At 39.9% G+C, this 27,073-nt stretch overlaps 2 protein-coding genes across 4 annotated transcripts in view; one reads left to right on the top strand and one right to left on the bottom strand.

Annotated features, from left to right (window-relative positions):
• The window catches only part of niban2b (niban apoptosis regulator 2b), a 34,070-nt gene extending 26,491 nt beyond the window's left edge, over positions 1 to 7,579 (bottom strand). Inside the window, exon 1 of the mRNA XM_056377204.1 lies at positions 7,263 to 7,579. Within this exon, the coding sequence (XP_056233179.1) occupies positions 7,263 to 7,317 (55 nt within the window). The 5' untranslated portion in view covers positions 7,318 to 7,579. The remainder of the gene's footprint in view (positions 1 to 7,262) is intronic.
• A 4,173-nt stretch (positions 7,580 to 11,752) lies between these two features.
• Positions 11,753 to 27,073, top strand: part of stxbp1b (syntaxin binding protein 1b) — a 29,178-nt gene continuing 13,857 nt past the window's right edge. For all 3 annotated transcript variants that reach the window (XM_056375425.1, XM_056375423.1, XM_056375424.1), the window contains exons 1-8: positions 11,753 to 11,824; positions 17,023 to 17,072; positions 17,166 to 17,247; positions 18,327 to 18,403; positions 18,592 to 18,670; positions 19,254 to 19,357; positions 25,459 to 25,607; positions 26,303 to 26,387. In XM_056375425.1, coding sequence (XP_056231400.1) covers positions 11,788 to 11,824; positions 17,023 to 17,072; positions 17,166 to 17,247; positions 18,327 to 18,403; positions 18,592 to 18,670; positions 19,254 to 19,357; positions 25,459 to 25,607; positions 26,303 to 26,387 — 663 coding nt within the window. In that variant the 5' untranslated portion in view covers positions 11,753 to 11,787. The remainder of the gene's footprint in view (positions 11,825 to 17,022; positions 17,073 to 17,165; positions 17,248 to 18,326; positions 18,404 to 18,591; positions 18,671 to 19,253; positions 19,358 to 25,458; positions 25,608 to 26,302; positions 26,388 to 27,073) is intronic.

Below are 27,073 nucleotides of genomic sequence, written 5' to 3'. Positions count from 1 at the left end.
GAGTGGACAGTGTGATTGCTGGTTTGTACTGAGATGATGATTTTGTGTTTGCTGCCTGAGTGATTGACAGGCTTTGTTTTAAGGCGGTACCTTCTAGTGGTACACTGCTTCCACTGTCCCAGCCCTGCTCGGAGCCCAACTACATTTAATACATCAGTGTTCTGTAATCACCACTTGTGGCTGAAGAGGCAACCATTTCCACTGGTGAGAAAAAGTTACAGGGTCTTGCTTTAAGTGAAGGTACAGAAGTTAAAGCACTCTCTCCTGTGACTGAAACATTATCATATATTATAAACTCATTGTTATAGCTGCTCGAGATGGAGATACTTTAGTTTCAACAACTTTATATTACAGTTAGTCACATTTCCCACCCTAGGGTCAGGCCTAGAGATGAAAGGGTTAACGGTTTCACGGTAAGAATGCCAGGCGGTTACTATTACCGTTTAAATTTTACTTATCACTATAACCGCTGTCGATTACCGCGATTTCTCAGCTCCACACCCGTCCCACCTCTTTGACCATTTTTGGATCAGCTGGGAGTTAGGGGCGGAGTCAGACACTGCCAAGATGGCAAAGGCGGAGCAGCTCACTCTTAGCTTCAACACCGCTCTTTAGAAACCTGTGGGTGATGTCACAGAGGCTACGTCCATCTTTATTTACAGTCTATGGGTATTAGCATGAAATGGATATACTCAGTAAAGTACAAATACAAGTAGAAGTAGAAGTATCAAAGTACAAATATTGATCTTTTACTTAAGTAAGAACTTCAGATTTAGAGGTTGTAAGAACATATCAGGGATCTGTATGAGCTGCTGCTCTGAGTCCAGCAGACTCTTTGTTGTGCTTCCACACTAATTGTCCAGGGGCCCTCAGCAGTGCTGAGGCCAGCTCTCAGCTCTAATGATACTACTATGCTGTCTTCCACTGCCGTGGTTATCTAATCTAACCAACACCACCTCATGTTTACATGGCAGCTTGTTTTATCAGACATCAGTTCTACAGTTGCAGCATGTCTTAATTACAGAGATCTGAGTTAAGACCAGACTGCGATTTAATAGACCCACAGAGAACCCCTGCCCCCCCCCCCTCCCCCCTCCTCCTTTCTCCACAGTGTCTTAACAAAGACATTCCACTGAGATAGACCCATAGGCTGACTCATAAATTTAGACTGTTCCCATCACAGCTGAGGCCGGAGCTGCAGCTGCACTTGTGGAAGGATCTCCAGCACCAAATGACAGCAAATTCAGTTAGATGTAAACATGTTTAGTGAGGTAATTAGAGACAGAGCAGCAGTTTTAGTTCAAACATCTCTCAAGAGCATGTTACTTTAAAGTGGTACAGGTTTGTTCAGGCAGCCCAGAATGTACCTTCAGTGCCCACCACAACATTCCCTCTTCAGAAAGCCTTCACCATCGGCTCAGCTGTGGTAGCAACAGCATTAATGTTAATGGATTTTTATGGCTTAATAATTCATCTTTTTGTAAAGGCAGAAGCATTTGTAAAATTTGTAAAAGCAGATTTACCGTAAAATTTGCTGAGCAAGAAATTCCATGTTTGGTTAACTGTGATGTGTCGTTTATGAAATCTCAGTATTACAGAGACATTATGAATTACATTTTTTATTTATACAAGCTAGGTTTCATCAAACGCTCTCCCCTCTAACTTATCCGTCCTCTCTGGGTTTTATTATTATGGAACCTCAGCAGAGGCATTCTCAGACTCTGTTCTTTGAGTTTAACCTCATCAGACTTGCTCTGCCTCCAGAAGTGTGTGTACAGTGTATATATATATATATATATATATATATATATATATATATATATATATATATATATATATATATATATATATATATGTGTGTGTGTGTGTGTGTGTGTGTGTGTGTGTGTGTGTGTGTGTGTTGTGGGGCCCCAGCAGCAGCAGGTATCTGTTTTATTTTATTTTTTAGGTCTGTATGTGCTGAGAAGACTGTGTTGTGAATGTGAGAGTGTGACACATCACCAGGCCACAGAGAGCCAGCGTGTTGACCACCTCGCACTCGCTCCAGAGCCTGGAGATTTAACAGAGCCAGGGAAAAACATTCCACGTTAGGACTTCCTGTTTCCTGGCCCCTCACAGACAACATTCACACCGCTCTGTGTACAACTACAGAAAGGAACACTTAGTGAATGTAGGCAACCAGATACATTGGAAAAGATATTGAAAACCTGACTAATTACAGCACATAAAACCCACCCATGTAAATTATTAGTTCCTTGTAACTTACAGCCCTTATATTCTATCTTTACCGAAAGCTAGTGTATTGTAAGTGTATTGTCCTCTTTTGGAAAGAAGGATAATAATCCCCCTCCTGTATCTACTGTATGTGGTTTAATGAGCTGTTATCTTGGGCCACAAATGATAATGTAATTTGAAATTCAAGGAAGAAGCACAAGGGCTTTTATCACGTTTGGAGGGCCCTGTTAGAACAGAGCCAGACAGAGGCTTCACATGATGAAGACCGGCACAGTCTCCAGACCCGAACCCCATGGAGCTGGTTTGGGATGAACTGGACAGAAGGTGCAGGTAAAGAAATCTGCAAGTGACACACATTAGAGGGAACTTCTGAAACTGTTGGGACGAACTTAACAAACGGTATTTCATTTCCATTGTCCATCATCATGTGAAGCCTCCATCTGGTTCTGCTCTTCTAATGTTGTGGCTCATTATCTTGCGGTAGGAAGAAGCCTTGACCAAACAGTCTGCACAGTAATGTATAGTAAATCTGCACTGGCGGTAAAAACGCCAGACGGTCAGTATTACTGTGTAAACTTTAATTATCACTATAACCGTGGTTACCTACTGTGGTTAATTAATCTCTATAAAACATTACTGTATCATCAACCACCAACAGTCTCCCAGACACAAGGGCGGCAACATCCGATATTGTAACATCATATACTGTATCTGACAAAAAATAAGGTTGAAGTATAACAGCCCTACTTTTAATGTTATTCACTGGACTGGTCGATCAAAACAGGAAAATGGGAAGTTCTAAAACGTATGACTGGTAGTGTAGATGCAGAGGTGTGACACACAGGTGCACTCATGCCACTTTCCAAAGAGGAAATGACAGTTTAGCCCGGTGGTCTTGGTCATTTCCCTGCTACCCACCCCCATATCTCCCTCTGAAGTTGAATGAGGTCAACTTTGGAGGTTATGGAGGCATGTGGAGCATGTTGCTCTGCTCTGGGACTCACACAGTTCTTATATCAGTGATCAAGGCAACTCTCTTTCCTGTCAGATGACAACAGATAGGTGCAGCCCATTCACCAGCTGGTCATGAATCATTGCCTGAATACAATGAGCTACGTATGAATGTGATTACATCAGCTGTGATAAGGAACAATGTCTACACAATGTATTTTACACATTTGATCTCTGTCTATTGCCTATTGTCATCTATTGCCTTCTCAATGCAACGAGAGAGAGAAAGTGTGTATGTGTGTGTGTGTGTGTGTGTGTGTGTGTGTGTGTACAGCTCTAATGATAAATCCAGGCACTTCCCTTGAAGCCAGCCTGGCATTGGGCTTGTCTTGGCTACAGAGACTGTGTGGCGCTGCAACTCAAGGCCTGGAGGAGGAGGCGTCCTTCCAGCCGCACAGACACACACGCACACTTTTTCATGCATTCCTCAGATTCCACATCTCATATGTACATGTGTGTGTGTGCGAGCGCACGTGTCTCACTCTGAATTGGCAATTCAAGGCATTAGAAATAAAAAAATAAGGTGATTTGACCTGTAACATCGCTTCATCTCTCAGTTGCCTTCACCTGCATGTATTCGTCTAAAACTTGAAAAAAAAAAAAAAAAGGGTGGAAATGGAGTGGCGCAGGAATTAGTCCGAAAACCTGGAAACTAGTTAGCCTTTTAGCACTTCCTACTCCTTTGTCCTGAAGTCTCTGGTTTGTTGAATGTGCATTTGGTTCATTGACTGAAATAAGGTCTGTGTTAACACAAACTCAAGACATTTTTATTCCATGACATAAAATACGGCAGTAAATACCCCAGTCCTGATTTCTTGAAGCTTTTACATCTGTTAAAAAGGCAGGTTGCTAACAAGTGTCTAAATGAGACTACAGAGGTTGTCGGGGGCGTTAAACGTCGTCACGTTGAATATGACAACTGATTGACTCACCAGTCCACCTTCACAGCCTCGTTGTGTTTCTACTAACTGTGTCAGAGGAAAGGCTTTTGTACAAGAGGTCAGAGATAAATCAAACTACAAGTTGAAGTTTAGTGGTGGCGCCGTTGAAGTCATCTGACCGTGGTGTAGTTGGTTAATAGCCTAACATTAGCTTTTTGCTTCTGCTGATTGTATTTAGGCTTCAAACATAAAAATACGTGATCCACTCTATAAAACGCAAAGGTCAGTGGATCCTCAGGCCAACAGGCTCAGTTAATGTACGATAAAATAATTATTTCCCACGATTGTGAAAATGCTAAAATACAGAATTGTACAGAGCGTACATGAGTCTGCACAGGGGCAAATTAATCCACTGGACCTTAGTGTAAAGTTGAGCTTTGAGCTGCTGTTGATCTCCCAGATTCTCCCATTTTCTGTGCATTGTTTTTGTATCCTGTTGTGTTCAGGCTCCCATCAGGTAGAAGGCAAGCATGGCAGCTCTGTAATACCCCTTTTCCCACCAAAATTATCAGGTACAAGTGGGGTTTTTAAACACAGGTAAACCTGCTAATAAAAGCCTATTGACTCCTTTCCCACTGTCAATCAAGTTTTTATTTCTGATTGGACTGAGGACATACACAACTACAAGGAGTGATGTCATCACATGCACGTTCAGAGCACACACACAGACAGTGTAAGTGAGCTGCTAGCCACCATGCAACACATCTCCGAGTTGTTGCTCAAGTAAAAGTCCTTGTGAGATGCTTCAATTGATGCTTGCATGCTTTTAAAACTTATTTTGGGGCTGCAGCTCACTCTTTCATCACAGACTGCAGTGTAGCTGCAGTGTTTAACAGCACTGTGCTGGACAGGTGACAGGTGTATCTACAGTGTCTGTGTGCTCAGCAGGAAAAGGGGCGAAAATTTGTGAGTTCACCCGGGTGTTGTGTTTTCATTGAGTGCCAACAAACACCCAATGTTAGCAGGTCTTCACTGTTGTTCTGACCAGTGGAAAAGGGGCTTTATGAGACCATTTATTGTACCAATAATTACAATTAGCATGCAGTAAATATGGAGCCTTTGTGTCCCTTATAGTTTTGGGCCAAAGACTAGTTGCCAGTTTTGTTGGTAATCAATCCTCAGGGCTGGGAACCAAAGCTTAACACTTTTGCTGGTCAATGTGGCTCCTACTTAAAACACATTCATTTCCCACTCTACCTGTTAAAATGTCTGAGTTCAACAGCTCCACACAAGAGATCAGAGTATCGGGCCCCGCCAGCCACATTCATATTTATGTCTGTTACTCAAAGTCTGATCAAAGTCCAGATGACCTGTAAGGTTAATGAGCTGATAAGGTCAACAGACGAGGTGGGGCGGGCGGATGCTGCTCCACCCTGAATGTTCACTGGGTGGTGCAGGGTGGTTGTTAGGTCACCAGATTTCCATAAAAATCAAGCTACCTGGCAACTATCTGCAGTCTGTTCCTCACAGACCATTCACACTGAGCTGAATCAGGCAATGGAGGCTCAATACAGCAAAAATCATTGTCCGATGATTCATCATGAACTATTTTGATTATAATTTCATTGTTTTAAAAATAAGAATAATTATAATAATAATACATTTTATTTGTAGGCGCCTTTCAAAGCACTCAAGGACACCTTACAATACACAATAAAAGATAAAAAGCTAGTACAAGCATAAAATACAGAATAAATCTGAATAAATTCAACTGCATAAAAAAAAATAAACATGATTGAGCCCTGGTGCTGGAGTTAAATAGAACAGGAAAGTTTGAAGAAGTGTATTTTGAGGTGGGATTTGAAAACAGGAACAGAATCGATATTACGGATGTCTTGTGGAAGAGAGTTCCAGAGTCGAGTTATGTCATTTTTCAACCAAAAAAAAATCTTTATTTCAAGGTCCACCATTGTAAGAATCTTTGGGTTCTGAACTACTGGTCAGAAAAACTAAATATTTTCAGATGTTGCAGTGGGCTTTCAAAAATAGTGGTTGTAAAAAATGTACAACTTTCTGGTATTTTATAGCCCAAGTAATTAATTGAATCAAGATTAATTGATAATGAAAATGATGTGTGATGGAGCCCTTACTTTGATAATCAATTAATTGTTGTCAGCAGGCAAACATTCAATTTTCTGACATTATATAGACCAAACAATCATGAAACTTACAGGCAGATCAGCTGATAATGAAAATAATATGGTGGCCCCAAAGGACAAAGCACATTCAACAGTGAAGAGTACAAGAGTAAAAGCGCTGAAGGAAGCACGGTCCAAACCGATAAATGCTCCAACTGTGAAAACATGTACAAGAATGACAGAACAAACAAACAGAAGACAGACTCTAGAGAAATAACAGATTTTTTCAATCATGTTATCTCTGTTTCTCTATATCTACTGGTGACATTAGAGATACTAAAAGAAACGATAGAAGACAATAAACCAAAGTGGGGACCTCAATGCATTTATGTTATATGATGCAAATGTAAACTTAAGTTTGAAAAGTTTCTTAAAAAACAGATACAATATTTTTTTATAATTGATGTTTGAACATTTGAGCATTTTCAGGCCAAGAAGACTTCAGGAATACAACAATTTTGATGCCAAGAAATTAATTTCAGACAATTAAAAGCTCTTAGAAAACATCTTTTAGACCATGGTGTATGATGGGAAACTGTGGGACACACAACTGTGTTAAAATAAGTGGAAAGCTTAGTCATTGTAATTGTTTGCTATCAGCAGGGGTGGCGAGGGGCTGACCAAACTTATGACCCAGTGTTTTAAAATCCTGTCCACTGCCCTGCAACACACACACACACACACACACACACACACACACACACACACACACACACACACACACACGGACCTCCAGCTTATTGCGGAGATCATTCTGATACCAGAGGCGGGTTAAGAAACCTTCAGTCTGTTAAAACAGCAGTAAGCAGTGCCAGACACACACACTAACATCCTGCTAACGTGACTCTTCCACGCACTGGCCGCTGCGTAAAAACGCACATGTGCCAAAACGCGAGAACAGCGAACACCAAACAAACCACACTAGACTGCTCCTCACCTGTGATAATCTCCCGCTTGGCTTCATCCAGGTGACTGGAAATGACGTCCCCCATGGTGGATGAAACTCAAAAGTCCCAGACAGACTCCACTGCAGGTCTACAACTAGTCTTTTAAGACAAATTTGCGGAGAATCCGTTAAGAGAAGTGCGGACACTTCACCTCCTCCTCTGTTTCTCCCCAACTGACTGAAGGAAAAGACGGGCGGTGGCGAACACTCCAGACAAGGAGGGGAAGAAAAAAAGTCGGTCAAGTAACAAACGTTGGACTATTTCTCGCAGAGACACACCCTCCTTCAAAGAAGGAGAGGAACTCCCACCCTCCAGCGGCGGTGCGTTCAGTGTGTGTGGGGAATAGGAGAGACGAGCCTCCGACCTGAAAATACATCAGGTAGCTGCAGCTACTGAGAAATACTGAGGTCGTAGGTTTAAGGGTGGCTACATCTTAGACCAAGAAGCGATACGCAAGTGTCTCTGCTACTTTCAGACTGATGCAGTTGTCATTTTTCCCGCGTTGTTTAAATAGCAAATACATTCGCACCAGTCTGTGCAACCATGAATGTGTTGTCAGGAGCATTGTTGGAGCATGAAAGTGAATGACCAACCAAAACCTGGTCTGAAGTCAAAGGCGCAGTGTTGCACTGTTTTAATTTAAGGATAGTAGCTTCCTACAACAGCTGGAGGTTCCCGCTCTGGAGCCTGGACCATCACAGCACAACCTCAGAGGGTCGCAGCATTCTAAATACAGAATAATCAAGGTTATTATCGTCAACTAAAACCAACTAACTAACGAAAACTAGATGTGAGAAAAAACACTTTCATTTGCCCATGAATTAAATGGACTTTAGACCATGCGCTTGGGACTGTTAAAATAGAGTCCATTGAATCTAATTCTGTGGGAAACACTACACTATTATAATAGCAATTTGCCAATGTGCAAGCGCACCTGACTTTTAAAGGAAAGTGGAGATGGCAGTGTGATTGGTTTATTGTATTTTTCACCCGAAACACTCCCATGAATACAGACGTGTTTTAAACTGTAAAAATCCTCTGCTATGATTCATATTTAGTTTAACATGGTTTTCACACATAAAAACCGGTCTGAAGCTCATACTCTTACTTCCTGATTGAGAAATCTGGATCAGGCCTTGTGCCCCGCCCACCACCTGCTGGCTCCAGGTGGACAGAAGGAAGAGCAGAGTATCAAGATGGTTAGAGGAGGAAACATCAGAGAGACTCAGTGGCTGAAACAGGGTTAGTAGTTGTGCTAATGCTAACTCTCTCTCTCTGTACTGACAAGGTTTCAGGTTTATTTAGCCCCGCCCCCCGTCCCCACAAGTTGACATGATTGGTTCCTTAGGTTTGTGACGAATGAAACCCTGGCTGTCTGAATCTGCTTTTATGAGACTCATTGGTTCACTGCAGTTCAAGGTGGAAACACTCAGTCATGGTGTTGATGATTATTTCACTCATCATATGTCTTTATTATATAAAAACATCATATGGATGTTAACATGGTTAAACTGGATTTTCATCAGAGTGTCTTTAAGAGACTAGGAGCCTGAACCATGTGTCTGGCGCAGCGACTGTTTTTTCCCCTTTAATCTTACAAAGGACATAGACACGCCCTAAATAAGTCACAATCCTGAAACCAACAGATAAATCCAAAGAAATGTTTGAATTATTTGGATTTTTCATCACCTGTTCAGCTTCTCTCTGTAAATGTGATCTCTCAACATGAAGGTTTAAAAGGTGTTTGAAAGGCCTGTCCACACTGCCAGGATCACAGTTCTCATCAGGAAAAAGCTAAAGATTACAAAACAAATGTCACATTTCTCATGTCAGTGTGCCGGTGTGTTTACAGGCGTATGAGGAAACAGATAGAGAAATTAGAAAAAACGAACTGTAGCTCATTCACTCCTAAAACTCCAGAAGTTTCAGTCAACTAAAGACTGGCAGTGTAAGAAGATGATTCACATTGCATCTCTGAATAACATATAACCAAGCCCAAACTCGTGGGCGGCCTTAGCCTGCCTAACTTTGAGCAATATGATTGGGCTGCAAACTGTAGAGCGTTCATTTATTGGCAAGATGCATTTCCAGGTAAAGTCACCACTTCCACCTCTTCACTGCTGGCAATAGAACAGGATCTCCTCTCTGTCCCCGCTCTCCTCTTCTCGCCAACCCAAATCTTCAACAACCAAACTCTAATGAAGCAGGCCCCTGACTCAAAGAAACTCGTGTCTCCGGTTGTCAGTCTTTTTGCATCGCATAACCCGTTTTTCCACACAGCGTTTAAAGGAAGCCTGGGAGAATGACCTCGGTGTGACGATCGGTGATGAAGATTGGGAGGCTTGCCTTAAAGCTATTCACAGCTGCTTTATAAATTCCAGACACCAGCTTATTCAATTCAAAATAATCCATAGACTGCACTACTCCAATCTGCCCCAAATGTGAATCAGCAGAGGGCACCTCTTCCGATCTTGCCCCAAAGTAAACAAATTCCGGTCAGATATTTTCAAGTGCCTTTCTGAAGTATATAACTGTGCTATTACACCGTACCCATATCCTGCCATTCTAGGTCGGGCCCATCACTCTTCAACTTTAACCCATTTGCAACAAAAGGCAATATGATTTTGCACAGTCACGGCAAAGAGGAACATGTTAACATTTGGAAAACAGAAGATGTGCCTTCTTTTAAGACTTGGCTATCAGAGGTCACTAATCTGTTACATGTGGAGAGGATTAGATAAACTGTCTGTCTTCACTCCACAACCTTTGATAAAATGTGGCAACCACTTCTGTCTTATTTATCAAGAGTGGTCTAAAGCATCTCTGCAAGTGCTGATATGTTTGAGCATTCAGATGTGTATAAATGGTATGTTTGTATATGTATATAGCTACATATGCTTCTCTTGGTAAATGTAATATACTGTAGACATCCATTTTCTAGCTGGCGCTTATTCTTATCTTAACTGTTATACCTTGTACCATGAAAGAGGAGGGGTTTGTTTTTAATCTTATTTCATCTTTTCTCTTTTCTTTCCTTTGCTGTCTGTCTCCTGGAGTGGTAGATCCCTTTGTATTTGTTTCACTGGTTTATGAAATTGAAAACTTAATATAAAAAATATTGACTAGCTAATTTTTTGCCCCCAGCTGGATTTGTTAGATGCTGCAAATTAAAATCCTACAATCTACCTCAACATGACACCAGTGAACTGATACAGTCCAGGGCCTCTCTGAAAACTCACATTATTTATATGTTTCTATACTCGTGTGTTTCATTTAATCAGGCAGGAATCAAAGTCTATCTGGTTATTATTAGTTTAACCTCAGGATTAAAATGAAAGAGGACTGGGTTTCATATTTATACACACAGTTTTGAAAAAAGCATATTTGAAAAATATACATAACAATGGCTCAGAGAAACAGTGTGGACACTTTCACTTGAGGAGCTGATATTGTGGTTACTTCTCCTTTGCCGCCCTCTCATGGCCGCCAAACACAACTGTCTCTTCTTTCTGGAACAGTCTGGAGTGCGCTCCTACATCATTGGCTGGTGCCACATCCTTGGCCTGAGCTCTGTGGGCACCAGGGAGTAGTTTTTAATACCCTTCATAAAGTCCTAACACGTAATCTGAGGCAGACTTTCAGAACATCCAGCAGGAATCCCAAGATTTGAGTTATATCTAAATATTAACATTTTTATATTTAAGTATAAATCAAATCTTGGGTTTTAAAACATCTTAATTCACTTTTATTTGTCCTTTTTACATTTTTATGGTGTTTTATAATTATGATAATAATTATATAATGAATATATCACAATGGCTTTTGACATCCCTCTGTTTTGGTAGGTCCTAACTGAATGGCAGACATTGGGTTTCTGGTTTTGACATGTTATTTTCAAAATAAAAACCAGAAAACAATAGTCTTAAATTGGACTGCATTCAGCAGCAGAATTAGAGCCCCACCGACAATTGCTTAAAAAAAAAAAAAAAAATCAAATTTAATGACTTCAAATACAAAAACCAAAATGTCTGAAAAAATTTGAAACTATTTGAGTTTGAGTTTGCGTGTGCAGAATGCTCTGTAAACACACAGAGCAGGGGTTGGTCAAGTTTGAGTAAGAAAACAGTTGGTGAGTTTTGAAAGTGCTGCTCTTGGTGGGAATTGTTAGGTCTCTGTAAATAATAGACCTGCTCTATTTGGAAAGTGCCTTGAGATGACGTATGTCGTGAATTGGCGCTATACAAATAAAATTGACGTGGTGCTTGAATGCTTTTTGTGTCATAGTGATGAAAAGTGATCCGCACAGACTGCTGTTGTGCAAAGAGCTTTGAAAAAGCGGACTCAGTTGTGAGAAATTAGTTTTTTTTAGCAATTTTATAAAACTTGATATACGTTTAATAACAAGGCTTTTATTTTGAATTTGAGTGGACCGGAAATGTGTGGCTTGTTCTCTTCAGCTTGACACAAGTGCACCGCTCAGTTGAGGAGAACTGGACGCGCAACACAGGGGTCATCATGGCACCACTGGGACTAAAAGCAGTTGTTGGAGATAGTAAGAACTGATTATTATTTTATTTATTAGAACATTTTCACTTTTGTAAAAGGTTGACAAAGTCATCATGCACAGCTGATATAATGAGTATTATTCCACAGACGTGTAAACCCATTGCATAGGCATGAAGGGCTACCCCAAAGCTTTACTGTGAGATGAGCGCTATGTACATGTTCTGATTATTAATGTTAATATAACACAACGCAGCCCTGCTTACGCTTGTTTTTTTTTTTATTCTGGGAAGTTCGTTGCGCAAAAGTAGCGCAGATTCTCTCGAACCGTGCGACTCCGCAGACGGTAGTTTCTCCACATGTTATTGTCAGTGAGATTGAGTCTACAAACACGAAGCAGTCTGGTGCTGTTCGGTTGGACTTTAATGGAAGTTTCTGTGTTCACTGGCCCGTTTTTGGCGTTTTGTCTTTCATATAAGAGCCCGGTCCTGGTCCGGTGTAAATCCTGCCTCGCTAATCTTTGCCTGTGTGGATTAAGTGCTGTGACATCATTGTCAGAGGAGGAGAGGTGCAGGGGGAAGATCCACAGTAACAACTAAACAAGCGTTTGTTTCTACTGTCAGCTGCACATAGTCCATAATCAAACATCATGCAGTCATTATTTTAGACTACATGTCATTGATTGTTGTTTTTTCTTTGTTTATTAATGTAAATGACGCATGAGTGGAGGCTGCTGTATGGCAAGATAATGAATGACATGACACTCAGACAGTTGTAATACTGTCAATGTATCTTCCTGGAGGAGAATTTATATTTGTTGACTTATACTGTATATTAATGAACAAGCAATGCCCTTATATCTGCTTATAAACACATTATAGTCTGTTATAAACTATTAGTGCTAATAAATGCTAATAAATGCTAAATATGGGGACTTAAAGTTAAACCTTACCATTTCCAGTCTCAGTGTTGGATTAAATGCTGCCTCTTCCTAATGAGTCACTCTTTTATAAAGGTTTAATGAATTAAAAAAAAAAAAAGAAAAGAAGAAAAAGATGTCAATACCAAACTTTTTTGGCGCATCGGTCATGAAAAATTCAATTAGCCTGTGGTTATCCCTTTTATTTGGTAATAAGTTGATAATATTGGTAATCAATGAATAAATGCTCAGTGAGTTGTTAATGAATTGATTTTGGTTCAGGTTTATGGCAGCCTTAGATTCAGCGACCAAGTTTTAGTCAGTGATCTCATAACATTAATAAAGTCATAAGTTGCAACTTTAGATGTTGGGCTGTGCAGTGTGCAAATGTAAAAATGCCATTTACTATACTTTACTCTTTAACTTCGGTAATTAATACTCTGTAATAATAAGTGAACTCTCTGCAGCGGCTGAGGATATTTCTGTTGGTTCATATTTTACTGTTTGAGACAGGCTACGAATTCACAGTGACATCAATCATGTGAAACTTGTGGAAATCTCAGTGATCATTCCGGAAAAGGATAAATTTACTTTCCAAGTATACGCCATATTTTTTGAATCATTACGAGCCGTGTCAGGATGAGTCATTTCTGCTGTGGCATCTCGTGAACAGATGTAGTCGGCAGTCAGCAGATCTCCCAGAAACAGGATGTATTAAATATTCAGCCTGTCAGTTTCTAGAAGCTAACAGATTCTGTCAAGGGAACAGGGACTCATTCGGCTGTTCAGAGCTGATCAGTTTTACAGTAATATAAGTGAAAAATATCAATAGAATAATATTTTCATGGCAATTTCTATTGGGAAAAAAAAATCAAAAACTGAAACACAGAAGAGTAAGAAGACTTGTCCTGTCGTAGCAAGAGTTTATTTCTTCAAACATGAGCTATGGGCCTCTAATGACTCCTGTGTGTGATAATATGTAGGAAAATGCACTGTATACATTCTGACAGGTAATGCAGGATTTCTCTTACGGGTTCCTGAGCGCCTCGAGTCCCAATACAAAACTTTGAAAACAATTTGATATGCTCTAAAACAAGTGAGATAATCTGACAGTCTGTCACTGTTGTGTTCGTGCCAGGACCAGAGACATTCTGTTTTTGGGTTGTCCGTCAGTCTGTCCATTCCATTCATATGGATTCAAGGATGAACTGATTCGTTTTTGCTGATCAAATGTCAAAGGTCAAGGTCACGGTGACCTCATAAAATATGTTTTTGAACGTAACTCATGGATTCATACACTAATTATGACAAATGCCTAATAGGATAAAATGAAATGATGACATTTTATATCCAAAAGGTCAAAGGTCAACTTCACCGTGACATCAAAATGTTCTGTAAAAATACTTCTGACCATTATTCAACGCTGTAACTTCCTGTAACTTCCTGTAACTTGACTAGTTTGTTATTCTAGTGTCAGCTTGATTAGCTGGCCCCAAGAAAGAAATAACTGTAATGCAGCTTTATCTTTTAAAGAGGTAATACTTGATCAAAGACCTTTGAGTTGCCACAGAATCACTGATAATGAAGTGAAACAAACTGCCAGTGTAGTCAGATTATCAATTTAATCAAAATACACATCCTGTATCATTAAAATGATATTTATAGACAACTAATTTAAAGAATGCAATGCTATCCAGATTACATCTCACAGATTACACTAAAACATAATCAGGATTTGAATTGAATGTATCTGCAAAACATTCAGAACCAGACAAATGAAATAAAGAAAAGAACTAAAGCACAAGGCAAACAGAGCAATGTTTCTGCGTATATATATATACATATATATATATGTATATATATATATGTATATTTTTCTATCATGTATTTCTCTTTTTTCTTTCACTAACAGAACCGAGCTTCCACATTTTTACGATTGTAGCTTTTATATTCAAAAAATATATATTCTAAGTGCCATGTGTATTAGTTTGACCTTATTTGAAAAGAATGTTATGTTGATTCTCTGTTCAACATGGACACAGCAGTGCTTGTGGCAGGGCTGTCGAGGTTTGAAGAAGAGCTATTCCCAGATAGGTAGAGCTAGTTACTGTGATAAAACACTATATCATAAACCTGGATTAGACCGATCCGTCAGCTGCAGCAGCCTGTTGTTGTTTATCCTGCTTATGAAAGTTGCTTGTCAGGTGTCCCATTCCTTCACAACACTTCCACTTAATCCCGATGACTAATTGGATAAACAGGCCCATTCACTGATGTATATGTGGTTTAGCCTGCTGTCATCACTAGTTTTCGTCAGACAACAGAGTCTGACTGACTGGAGACTGCGTTTTGAAATATCTGATCCACCTTTATGGAAATGTTTATGATAAATCATGTAAATGTTTCACTCAATCTGTGACAAACATCTAAGAGCTATCTCATATTTCATGTTATATGTTACGTGTCCTGAGTGTCATGATGATGTCGTTCTAACATCTCAGGAGCAGCTCTTTATGTGAAATGTCACCCCATCCCTCTGTGGAAACAGGACATGTTGACTTGTTTTGGAGGATGAGAATGTGTGTGGGTGTGTGTGTGTGTATGTGTGTGTGTGTGTGTGTGTGCGTGTGTGTGTGTTCATGACATCACATCCGCTGACACAGAAACGGCCCAGAATGGTGGATGGGGTAAGAGGATTGGGAGCAGATTAGATGCAGTGATTGCAGTGGGCCCTTCATGTTCAGGCTGACAGACTGGACAGGACTTAAAACCCCCAGTGGGGAAAATTGGGACGCTGCTCATCAACACGAGTGACAGGATGTTGTGAAACGTGGGATTCTGTCTCTCAAACATCACACCTCAGGAGCTGTCTCACCTCCTTCTCTTATTCCCTCCGTCGTATAGATTATAATACATTATATAAGGTTTGATTTACCTGCTGCGAGCTGTGCTGCTGTACACTTTCCTCATGAGAGGATCATGCTCCTGTGTTTTCCTGCTGTGCAGTTACTGCAGCTGTAGAGGCATTTTTTCCCAGTGGAAAAGGATTTGCACGATCACACTGTCGTGACATGTACGTACAGTATGTGTTCAGAAAGTCAAGTTACTGTTGTCAAGGCGGTCACATCAAAAGCGCAGTGTTCAGGTGTTTTAACAAGGGCTTCACAATTAATCAAAATATAATCCAAATCGCAATATGGCCAAGTGCAATATGCAAATCTCAGGAGCTGTCATTTTGTTGCGTTGTTAGCACCATAAGTGTAGTGGTGGCCTACAAATCATATTCTCCAGTTGTAAAGGAACATGTTTGTTGGGTACAAGACCAACAAGAATCACATCATCATCATCATTTTTATTTTTTTTCAGTGAAAATAAAATGAAAAAAATGATCATTCCATCTGAAATCACAATATCTGCCAAAATAATCACAATACAATTTTTTTTTTGCATATTGTGCAGCTGTAGTTTCGACCTGTTTTCAGGTTTATATTCCTTTAACTCTTGACAACAATGACATGATATTTGAATATACTGGGTGCGATATGCTTCAAATCCTTTGCCATATTTTGAAGAAAATGTGTACATTTTGAAGTGAGACATCATAACTGCAATGATATATTGTACTTCCATTGTGCATCTTACTAAAACAATTATTCTCATGTTTTCACAAATTATGGACAGAGAGTGGGAGACAAGGGGAAATCAATAGGCTCACTCATTATTTTTCCCAGATTATTTAATCCAGCAGTCAACATTACACATTAACACATTTGATGTATTGGCAAAATATAATTAAAGCTCTATATTTTCCTCTCATCCTGTGTTTTATTTTGAAGTGTTGATCCATAAGATATATTTGTGGTCTTAAGAACCAAAAACCATCTCAGTGTAGTTTTACATCTCCTCTCTCAGGCTTCTCTCTGCAGCTCTAGTAACAACAGGTCAGTGAGCCAATCAGAAGAGAGGAGGCTCTGAGAGTCTCTTGTGTTTTCTGAGTGATCCAGTAAATAATATAGGAAATTTCCAGTTAACACTCAGAGAAACCAAATCTTTCAAGGTTTGATTCTGTATATATATAGAAATGTTTGCACAAACACCAGATGGAAGTTGAATGTGAGTTACAGTCAGCTCTCTAAAATCAAGCATAATATGAAATTTGAATTTCTTAATGTTATTTTCATACATAATGCTTGTTCATGGTAAGGGTTAGTGATCCTGGGTTTAACACCAGACTGTTGAGAATGATTCGGTCATTCATCACTGGTGAAGGTTTCAGGTTTTATGTTGCTTTCTTAAATGACGTGTAATTACATTTTCTTTCTTTACAGAGATAATGAACAATGTCATCAAGAAGGCACGAGAAAAAGGGAAATGGAAGGTAATGGTCCTGTTGTTGTAATCATTCATTGAATACTAATAAAATCACCCAAAATCTTGAAATAAAATCCTTCTGTGTGTAACTGTGTTTTAGGTGCTGGTGGTGGACAAGCTGAGTATGAGGATGATTTCCTCCTGCTGTAAAATGACAGACATCATGTCAGAAGGAATCACCAGTAAGTCCAACCACAGGTCACCTCAGCTCACTTCACCTGTAACTATAAAGTCAGAAAAACTAAAGGGGACAGAGGATTTGCAGTCAGGCCTCAGAGGCTCTGGAACAATCTGCCCAAGGATATCAGGTCGGCTGAATCCGTGACCTCCTTTAAGACTCGTCTTAAAACGTACGAGAGCTTTTCCTGTTTTTACTTTCCTCTTGAATTGTTTTATTTCTCTTAAAATAACTCTGCATTGGTTTTTATTCCCCTGATTGTTTTTCTTCTCTTTGAAATCTATTGGTTTTTGCTGTCTTTGTCAATCACTTTGTAACGTAGCTTTTGAAAACTGCTCTACAAACAAGGATTATTTTTATTATTATTATTATTATTATTATAAACTGGTAGAATTCTTCTCATCTCACTCTTACAAAGAAAGAAAAAAAAGTATAAGTGTATTTCACAAAATGTCAAACTGTGCTTCTAAGAAAGAATAATCATTTGGATTGAATAACATAATTATGTTATTATTATGTTATATTATAAATATTTAGTGTAATAATGATGTAATGAATGTGGCGTAGTAAAAAAGAATCACTGGTTCAAATGCAAAAAAAAAAGAATATAGTAGACACTAAGTATCTGCCCTGTTGTTTCCCTCCATCGATGTAAACTGGCAAGATTATAGACATATGATGTAATGTTAGTCATTAATAAAGGAGAAATGTCTAACAGTCGATCCAGAAAAACAAAAGCCCCTTTGACTCCGAAAGGCTGAAATGATATCTACACCCCAATAAGCAAATAACACAGTGACTGATTTACCATTAGCTGTTACTTGCCCGGATATACAGAAGAATAAAAATGTCCCAGCAGAGGCTGCACTGAGAAATGAAAAGCTTCAGCTGTTTGCTGTGTATTCAGGTCACTCATGTTCCTTCATGCAGAGATTCTGCGTAAACCTTAAACACTGGCTCACCTGACGGCAGTGAGGGTCCTACAAACCACAAACTCCGACAGCTGAGCTCCAGTTTAATCAAGCTGTTAGAATAGAATATTGGTTAAAGTGTTGATTATGTTTGTTTCCCTGTGCTCTCCAGTTGTAGAAGACATAGGCAAGCGGCGTGAGCCTCTACCCAGCATGGAGGCCATCTACCTGATCACGCCCTCAGATGAGGTAAATGAAGGCTGTTGATAATCCTATTAAACAGAACCCACTGACGTCTCATTGAATTTCTGCATCCTACAGAATGTTGAAAATGCTGCTTTGTTAGTGGGTGTTATAGTGAGTTTGTGTGGTGGGGTGTTGCTCTTCTTTTAAGAGCGATGACTTGTGAGTTAAAGCGTTGTTCTCTGCTGTCTCAGTCTGTTGAGGGTCTGATCGCCGACTTCAGAGACCCGCAGTCTCAACAGTACCGAGCCGCTCACGTCTTCTTCACCGACAGTGAGTAAATCCAGTCCACACCGACATTTACAAACTCAAAGCTCAACAAGAAACTACGGAAGCGCATTGCATAGACAGAGTAAAAAAATAAAAGAGACACCTTATCTCGTACTTACGAGATCAGGAGCTCGTAGAATATGAAAAAAGTGGAAAGGTGCCTGAAACTGGCCACTGCTTCGCTCAGGAGAACCACACTGCTGTGAAGCATCTCATCTGAATGAGACTCTGCTGATGCAGAAGGTTGTGATGAAAGATAAAACGACTGTCACACTGATAAAATCCCTCCTCATAGTTTTACAGTGCCCTGTGCCTGTTTCGATGTACTCAGACTGGACTTGTGGATGTGGCTTCCGGGTCATGCTCGGTTCTACTTTTCCCATAATGCAATGTTCTTTCAAACTCCATGTCCCAATTTGTATGGCGGTGTACTCATTGATTTTGTGTATGTGTAATACCGGTTCTTCTTGAAGAGAACAACCTTATTTTCTTTAAAAATAAAATGTGAAATAAAATGTTTTCCAATCTAAGAAAATAACAATATCCAAGATTGACATTCACAGTGTTTTTCTCTGACTCTCTGCAGCAATCCCAGACTCCTTGTTTGGGCTGTTGACCAAATCCCGAGCCTCAAAAGCCATGAAGGCCTTGACTGAGATCCACGTCGCCTTTCTGCCCTATGAATCACAGGTGAGTCACTGTCTAGTCTGGGATTAGACCACGGCAGCCGCTCATAACCATCTATCTCAGATATGATGAAGGATGTCAGTCAACCTGCAGAGAAACCTTCCTCTAGTGTCACTTTCCTCATGCTAAGATGTTGGGTGGGACATTCTTGTTGCATTATTTGAACCATGTGTGTGAGCATACTTTGGATGGATGTATTAACTTACGTTGATGTATTTTTGTTATTCCTCCGCACATGCGACAGCCAGAGCCACAGACATATTGTTTACGGGTTGTCTGTCCTTCCGTCTGTCTGTCTCATTCTCATGGACATGACATCTCAGTAACTCCTTGAGGGCATTTCTTCAAATTTGGTAAAAATATTCACCTGGACTTAAAGACAAACTGATTAGATTTTTGTGGTCAAAGGTCAAAGTCACTGTGACCTCACAAAACACATTTTTGGCCATAACTCACAAATTCATTCACTAATTATGACACAACTTAAGTCAAATGTCTATAACGGTTCATTTATATCCAAATGGTCAAAGGTCACCTTCACTGTGACATCATCATTTTCTGCAAACACACTTTGCCATTCTTCAATGCTGTAACTCAGGAAGGAGAGACTGTGAGCATATTTCCTGATACTTGGCTGCTTAGTGGAGGCATACAACCACCAGGCAGGAATTCTAGTTTGTCCATATATCGCAAGGTCTAAGAATTCCCCCTTAACATCTTCTGTAACGTCCTCTAACTAGGGATGCTCATTTTGAATTTTTTTTCTGACCGATAGCCGACCCTCGTTAACCGACAAGATCAAAATGTACCATTTAGAATGGAATACCAATATATATATCAATATATTTACATATATATACGTATATATGTATGGGTTAATTTTTACATGTGCAGAATCAGCATAATAGCCTAGATATACTTATAACTTAAAATAAATAGCAAATCGCAGCCAGACTTTCTAATGTATAAACAGTTTAACAAAATGAAAACACACACTGAATCCTCCAGCACTGAGAGTGCTGTAAGGAAAACCTCCTCCTCCTCCTCCTCCTCCTCCTCCTCTTCCTCCTCCTCCTCCTCCTCTCTCAGCTAATTAATGATCAAAAGCAGCCAACAGGTGAACAAAACCTAAACTGGCAGTTGCATCTTCAGAGCTCAAAATAAAAGAAACAGAGCAGGTCTACCTCCGTCCTCAGCATGGCGGACAGCTTGTCTACTGGTGTTTGTTCAGAAATAGCAACATGTGGACCTGCTGTGGGGTTAGTCTGCTGTCAGTCTGTTAACTGTGAGACGGATGATACCGATGTCCCAGGAATGCACAGATAGCGCCTGCTAGAGCGGCCAGCCTCAGGAAGCACATCTGATTCGCTTCCCACCAGTCAAGAGGATAAGTGTCCGATGAGCGGGATCGTCTCTCATATACATATAAACATATTTTTTAATTGTTTAACTGATAGTATTAATTGGTCAGAATTCTTTTTGTCGGTTAACGGTTAAATGGTTAATTATTAAAATCCCTACTTGTAACTATAAGACATTTCGAAGTCTGATCTTAAATGTAGAGAGGGTCTGCTTCCTGATTCCAGACTGGGAGCTGGTTCCACAGGAGAGGAGCCTGATAGCTGAAGGCTCTGGTAGATTACTGTGAGCTTCTTGTTTAATTTAGAGAAGCTAAGAAAGAGGAACATGATCTCTTTTTCTGGTTCCTGTTGGTTTTCATGCTGCAGCATTTTTGAATCAGCTGGAGGCTTTTCACTGAGTTAGTGAGACATCCTCATAATAAAGAATTACAGTGGTCCAGTCTAGAGGAAACAAATACATGGACTAGTTTTTGGACACAGTGTGGCACAGGTGGAAGAAGGCTGTCCTAGAGACTTGTTTTATGTGTGAAGTAAATGTCCTGGTCAGAAGTGACCCCAAGCTTTCTGACGGTAGCACAGGAGGCTGAGGTGTTCCATCCAATGTTTCTGTTTCTGTGCTGTGATGCACTTTAAATCCTGATCCGAAATCAAATAATATGCAAATAATCAGGGGAGGTTGGATATCTATAGTTGGCTAAAACATCTGTATCAAGAGTAGGCTTTTTAAGTGCCAGTTGTGGAAAGGGGGTGAATCATTTTTTTCTCTAATAGTTATAATTTCATTTGTAAAGATGTTTTGTTTGCAAAGTGGGTTGAGAAATGTTCAAGGAAAGGATGAATTCAAATATAAGCAGGAGGCGCCTGCCAGTGCTGTAGGAAAAGTCAGAGCACCATTTCCTAAGCAAAGTGAGAATATATTAAACCCCCACCCCCCCCACCCCCCACCTGGGCCTGGGATATTAACACAGTCCCTGAACAGAGGGGAGAAAGAGGAGCAGACTGACTGTTTTGTGTTGGATCAGCTTTAGTCGTCAATCCTCCGCTGCTGTCCTGTAGTTTTAATCCTGAGAGGGCAGAACAAATCATACCAGCCCCACAGCCCCGCCCTCTTCTCAACCCCTCTGCCTCATTGGCTGACGGGACCAATGCTCATACTCCGCAGGCAATGGGAGCTCAGATGAGCTGTGTGACAGGAGAAAGCACAGGGATTGTTGTCTTGTGAGTAACAGATGGGTGCATGTGTACTTGTTGTTGTTTGTAAGTGAGTGTGGGTGGAAAAGGGTTTAATTAGTGTCAGCCGGCGCCAGAAGCTTCTGGAAGCCAATATATCTTCTTTTATTATTGTACCTTGAACCATTTTAAGCCCAAATTCTTATTATTTCCTGTTTCTGTCATAGATGGAACCTTTTAAAACACCGTTTTTATCATCACAGGACACTAACACTCTTTATCAAAGTATATTAGTGTATACCAGAATTGACCGGTCCAGCAATGAATGATGTTCACCGGGTCCCAGTCCATATTTTGGTTCCACATACAACAACCACTTCTCCTTTGGACTGGGATCAAAAACTATTTCCAGCAGCTCTGGGGAAATCACTCATAGATGTCACTATGTCCCAAAACCAGGTCCTGCTGGTATCCCAGTCATTATCAAGGCTAGATATCCTAGTCATTATTCAGACTGTACTGCTACTATTTCTAAATGAACTACAATAACTGCACAGACCTCTAGAATTGTTCCCGGCTTGGATTGTTATCAGCTTCCAAGCCACTTTCTTTATCTACCGTCACTCCTCCCAAGTCTGAACAAGATCTTCCTTCAATCATATCTATTAGGTCAACTGTTAAACCTTATATACATCGCTCCAATCGTATCGTAACAATTTCAAATCTGATTAAGATCCCCCTTACCACTACCTCCTCTTTGTGCAAGTCTAACAAAGCCCTCCTGTTTAATCCTTATACCTTCAAAAACAGAAAGGGGCTGGGTGTAATTCATCTAAACATTAGAAGTTTGCTTCAATATCAAGAATTGGATCATCTCAAGATTTTGGTTTCTCAGACGGACCGTCTTGAGATCTTGAGATGATCCAATTTTGACATATTGGTGCCGACTGAGACTTGGCTACAGAAAAATAGGAGTGACAAAATTGCTGCTTCTGGCGTCTTTGACCTGGGAAGAAGTGACCACTGCCCAGTAGCTCGCATTAGAGCTGTGCGGCTGCAGAAAGCTCAGTCACAAATTGTTTTAAGGAGAAACTTTAAAAATTTTAATGAGCCTTCCTTCCTTCCTACATGATCGTAATCATAGGGACATTTTAAATATATTACATATCCCAGATGCTGATTAAGCATTTTATAAATATTTTTAACTCTGTGGCAAATAAACGCTCCCAATTTAAAAAGCAAAGGATTAAAGATAGGTCATGTCCTTGGTTCACCTCTCATATATCATCCTTGCTCCAATTAAAGAATAAGGCTTGGGTCCTTGCTAGAAAATCTGGAAACCCTGTTCATTGGTTTGCTTTTAGGCAGTTACGAAACAAATTCACATCGTCAGTAGGGAAAGCTAAATCTGATTATTGTCTAAATACCATCTCTAGCTGTTATTCAAATCCAGCTAAATTCTGGAAAGTAGTGAACTGTAATATCCGATCAAAAGGAAATATGCAAAGCTTTTGATAAACATTTGCTGCAGCTGGTCACCTTTTTAAAACTGGATAATGGTCATGTTCCTCAGTTTGCCCTCCAACTTCTCACTCCTAATGTAGTCACTGCAGAACTTCTCGCTGTCGACTCCAAGAAAGCTACAGGAGAAGACATTCTCTGCCCTGATGATTTCAGAATGTATAACACTTATTTTAATTCAACCATTTTATTAGATATAATTCCCAAAGTATGGAAGGTTGCCCATGTTACTCCATTACATAAAGGAGGAACACATAGTGACCACATAGCGACCTATTTCTAAATTTTCCTGTCCATTCGAAATTCTAGAAACATTCATTAACAATCAACTTAAGACTTTTCTAACTAAATATTCTTTGTTAAACTCTCTCCAGTCTGGATACAGGGCCAACCATAGCACCATCTCTGCACCATCTTTCATTTGAAATGGTATCGTGACTGCAGTGGATAAAAAGAAGCATTGTGCTGCCTTGTTCATTGACCTGTCAAAGGTCTTTGATTTAGTTGACCTTGCCCTGCCTCTACAAAAAGTATTGAATGCTGGGTGTGACCCAGCCGCTAGATGGTTAGAAAACTACCTCTCTGATAGACGACAGTTTGTGAAAGCAGGTAATATTTGATCAACTTTCTTACCAATAATGAAAGGGGTCCACCAAGGTTCAATTTGAGGACCGGTTCTCTTCACAATTCATATCAATGACATTGTTCAAACATTAACTAGCTGTAAGGCTCATTTGTATGCAGATAGCACAATTTTATATTGCTGGGCAGATTCCATACAGTTGACTGTTGACAATCTACAGCTCTCTTTTAATGCATTTCACAAGGTACTCACTGAAGTAAATCCTGGTGAAACAAAATATATGCTGTTTTCAAACGCTAAGAAAATTGAATTTAGCCAAATCCAGATTAGCACTACAAATAATTAGGCATCTGGATAGATGACAAATTTACCTTTAGAGTTAACCAGGACAATCTTGTAAAAAAGTTGTGGATGAAACTTGGCTTTTTTGTATAGGAATAGAACCTTCTCTCCCATGTGCAGTAGAAAAAGTATTGTTGAAGCTGTATTTCTTTCTGCCCTGGATTATGGTGATGTCATATATAGACATGCCGCTGTCACCACACATAAGTCCTTAGACACTGTATGTCACTCTGCTCTCACATTTGTCACTGGGGATTCCTGCAACACCCATCATTGCACTCTGTATGAAAAGGTCAGCTGGTCCTCTCTCTCTGTGAGGTGAGATCAGCACTAGTATATATATTAATTTACAAATTTACAAATTTACATCACTGATAGACCTCAATGTAGGCACTCATCAAAGCGGACTGGGTCACACTGCATGTTCCGCCGGTCAACACACTTTAAATATCGACTCCCTGAAAACACTGGGACAATTTAGAAATATGCTTTTAAATCTCTTAAATCATAATGATCCTGAATGTAATTGCTTTTATTAGGAACTGATTTTGTGTATTCTGATTATTTGCTTATTGTCTTTCTTTCTAATCTCGGCATCGTTGAAAATGAGGGTGACCCCTCAATGTATCTCCGAGAAATAAATAAAGGTTGATGATGATGATGATGATGATACATGTGTCAAATACAATCCATCCTTGCTTTCAATCAACTGAGGTTAAAGTGGAGTTGGGGTTATTTGACGTGGGGTTGTGTGAGGTCGTCAGGTAGACGGTACACTGGCAGAGTGCTGTGCCGCTGTGGGCGGGGCCAGCAGAAAAAAATGTGTTTTAGACGCTTTTAAAAGACGCTGACCGAAACAATCCAATATCCGATTCATGTAGAATATGTTAAGCACTTTATCTCCCCGTCCAAACAAAGTGAAGTTCAGCTCTTTCTGACTCACTCAGCTGACGTGCTGCTGCGGCGTTCAGCAGTTTAAAAAATGTAGAACCAAAGGAAAGTGCTGTAGTGCTTAAGATATCCTTATAGACAACCAGTACAGCAGTAATCAGTGTAAATGTTGGGCACAGGAATAAAGTTGAGATTAAACCTCAAGGTTGTGTCTCTGTCACGTCCCACGTGTCCAGGTCTTCTCCCTGGATAAAGTCGATGCCTTTCAGGACTTCTACAGCCCCTTCAAGGCTGACGTGAAGAACAACATGCTGGAGCGATGCGCTGAGCAGATGGCCACCCTGTGCGCCACACTTAAAGAGTATCCTGGAGTCCGATACAGAGCGTGAGACCAGCTGATTTCAATATATCTTATTTTTGTTGCTGATTTTAATACCTTTTCAGTCTACTACTACTGATACAGCAATTCTTCAGGAAGTAATTATCAATAGACATCTCATTAGCAGCATGCATTGGACTCTTTTCCATTTTATGTCCATATTTAATATCAGTTCACATAGGAAATGTTGATTTTCACCTTTGATCACGTGTGAAGTCACATCACATGTGAATGTTTCATTTCACACATGGCGCTATCCTTTTCGCATTTAAAGTTTGCATTCATATTGCTGAAATGTTTTTTCCCACGTTAACATGAAACTTCAATTTAAAAACATGTCAAATTTGCATTCACATATAAAGATAAAAACATTTTTTCTACCACATGGATTTTCAGATCACGTGATTTCACACGTGAAACTTAGGTTTACTTCATGTGTCACTATCATTTCCACATGCAACGTTTGTATCCACATGTAAAGTTAAAAACATGTCTTTTTTTCACATGTGAATTTTGATAACATGTAAAACACAAATGTGATCATGTAAACTGAAACATTTGCTTTTTTCATAAGGGCATTTCCAGATTGAAAAACCTGTTTTTGTGTGATGCTGTGTGTGTGTGTGTGTGTGTGTGTGTGTGTGTGTGTGTGTGTGTGTGTGTGTGTGTGTGTGTGTGTGTGTGTGTGTGTGCTGGTTCAGGGAGTACAAAGACTGTGCAGTTCTGGCCCAGATGCTTCAGGAGAAGCTGGACGCTTACAAGGCCGATGACCCCGCCATGGGAGAGGTAGGAGCTTAGGAGCTAAATCACTAAATGACTAGTTTTGAGAAGCAGATGTATTTCTGAAAAGTCACTATGTCAGTTTCTTTTGGATAATGTGCAGGGAATACATTGCCCAGCATTCACATAAAGTCATATATGACCGACATCACCGTGGTATAATCTGTTATAGCAGGCAGGTTACAATACATACAGGGATTATTTGCAAATACTTCCAAACACAGCCAGACTGGAGGTTGATCCAAGAGACAGGCAACAAGGACGGAGCTGGAGTAGTTAAAATGGTAAATCTAAAGTATGAAGTGCAAAACAGCTGAGCACCTGTGACTGTGGAATTAGTGGTAATATATAAAAGAGTCACACATGTGTATCAGCAAATCAGGTCACAGAGAAAAGATGCTATAGGACACTTGTAGATTTTCTTTTCTCTCCCACAAACACAACACAACAGTTGCACCTTCCCAAATTCTTCATTGCATGTGCACAAATCCTGTTTTACAAATCACAAATTCAGTAACTCATACAATCACATTTTTGCTACAGTTGCTGCAAATAATATATAACTTTAAAAAAATATATAGTCTGTCTCTTAACTTTCTCTCTGATCATGTCACAGTAAATCCAGCTGAAATCACAGCTCAGTTTTTGACTTTCATTTATGTGTTGGGTGATTTTGTCAGACAACGTTGCAG

This window comes from Seriola aureovittata, chromosome 5 (assembly GCF_021018895.1).
Source record: "Seriola aureovittata isolate HTS-2021-v1 ecotype China chromosome 5, ASM2101889v1, whole genome shotgun sequence".
Classification (NCBI taxonomy): Eukaryota; Metazoa; Chordata; class Actinopteri; order Carangiformes; family Carangidae; genus Seriola; species Seriola aureovittata.
Note: the sequence above shows the minus strand (reverse complement) of the source record. Positions and strands in the feature narration are given on the sequence as shown.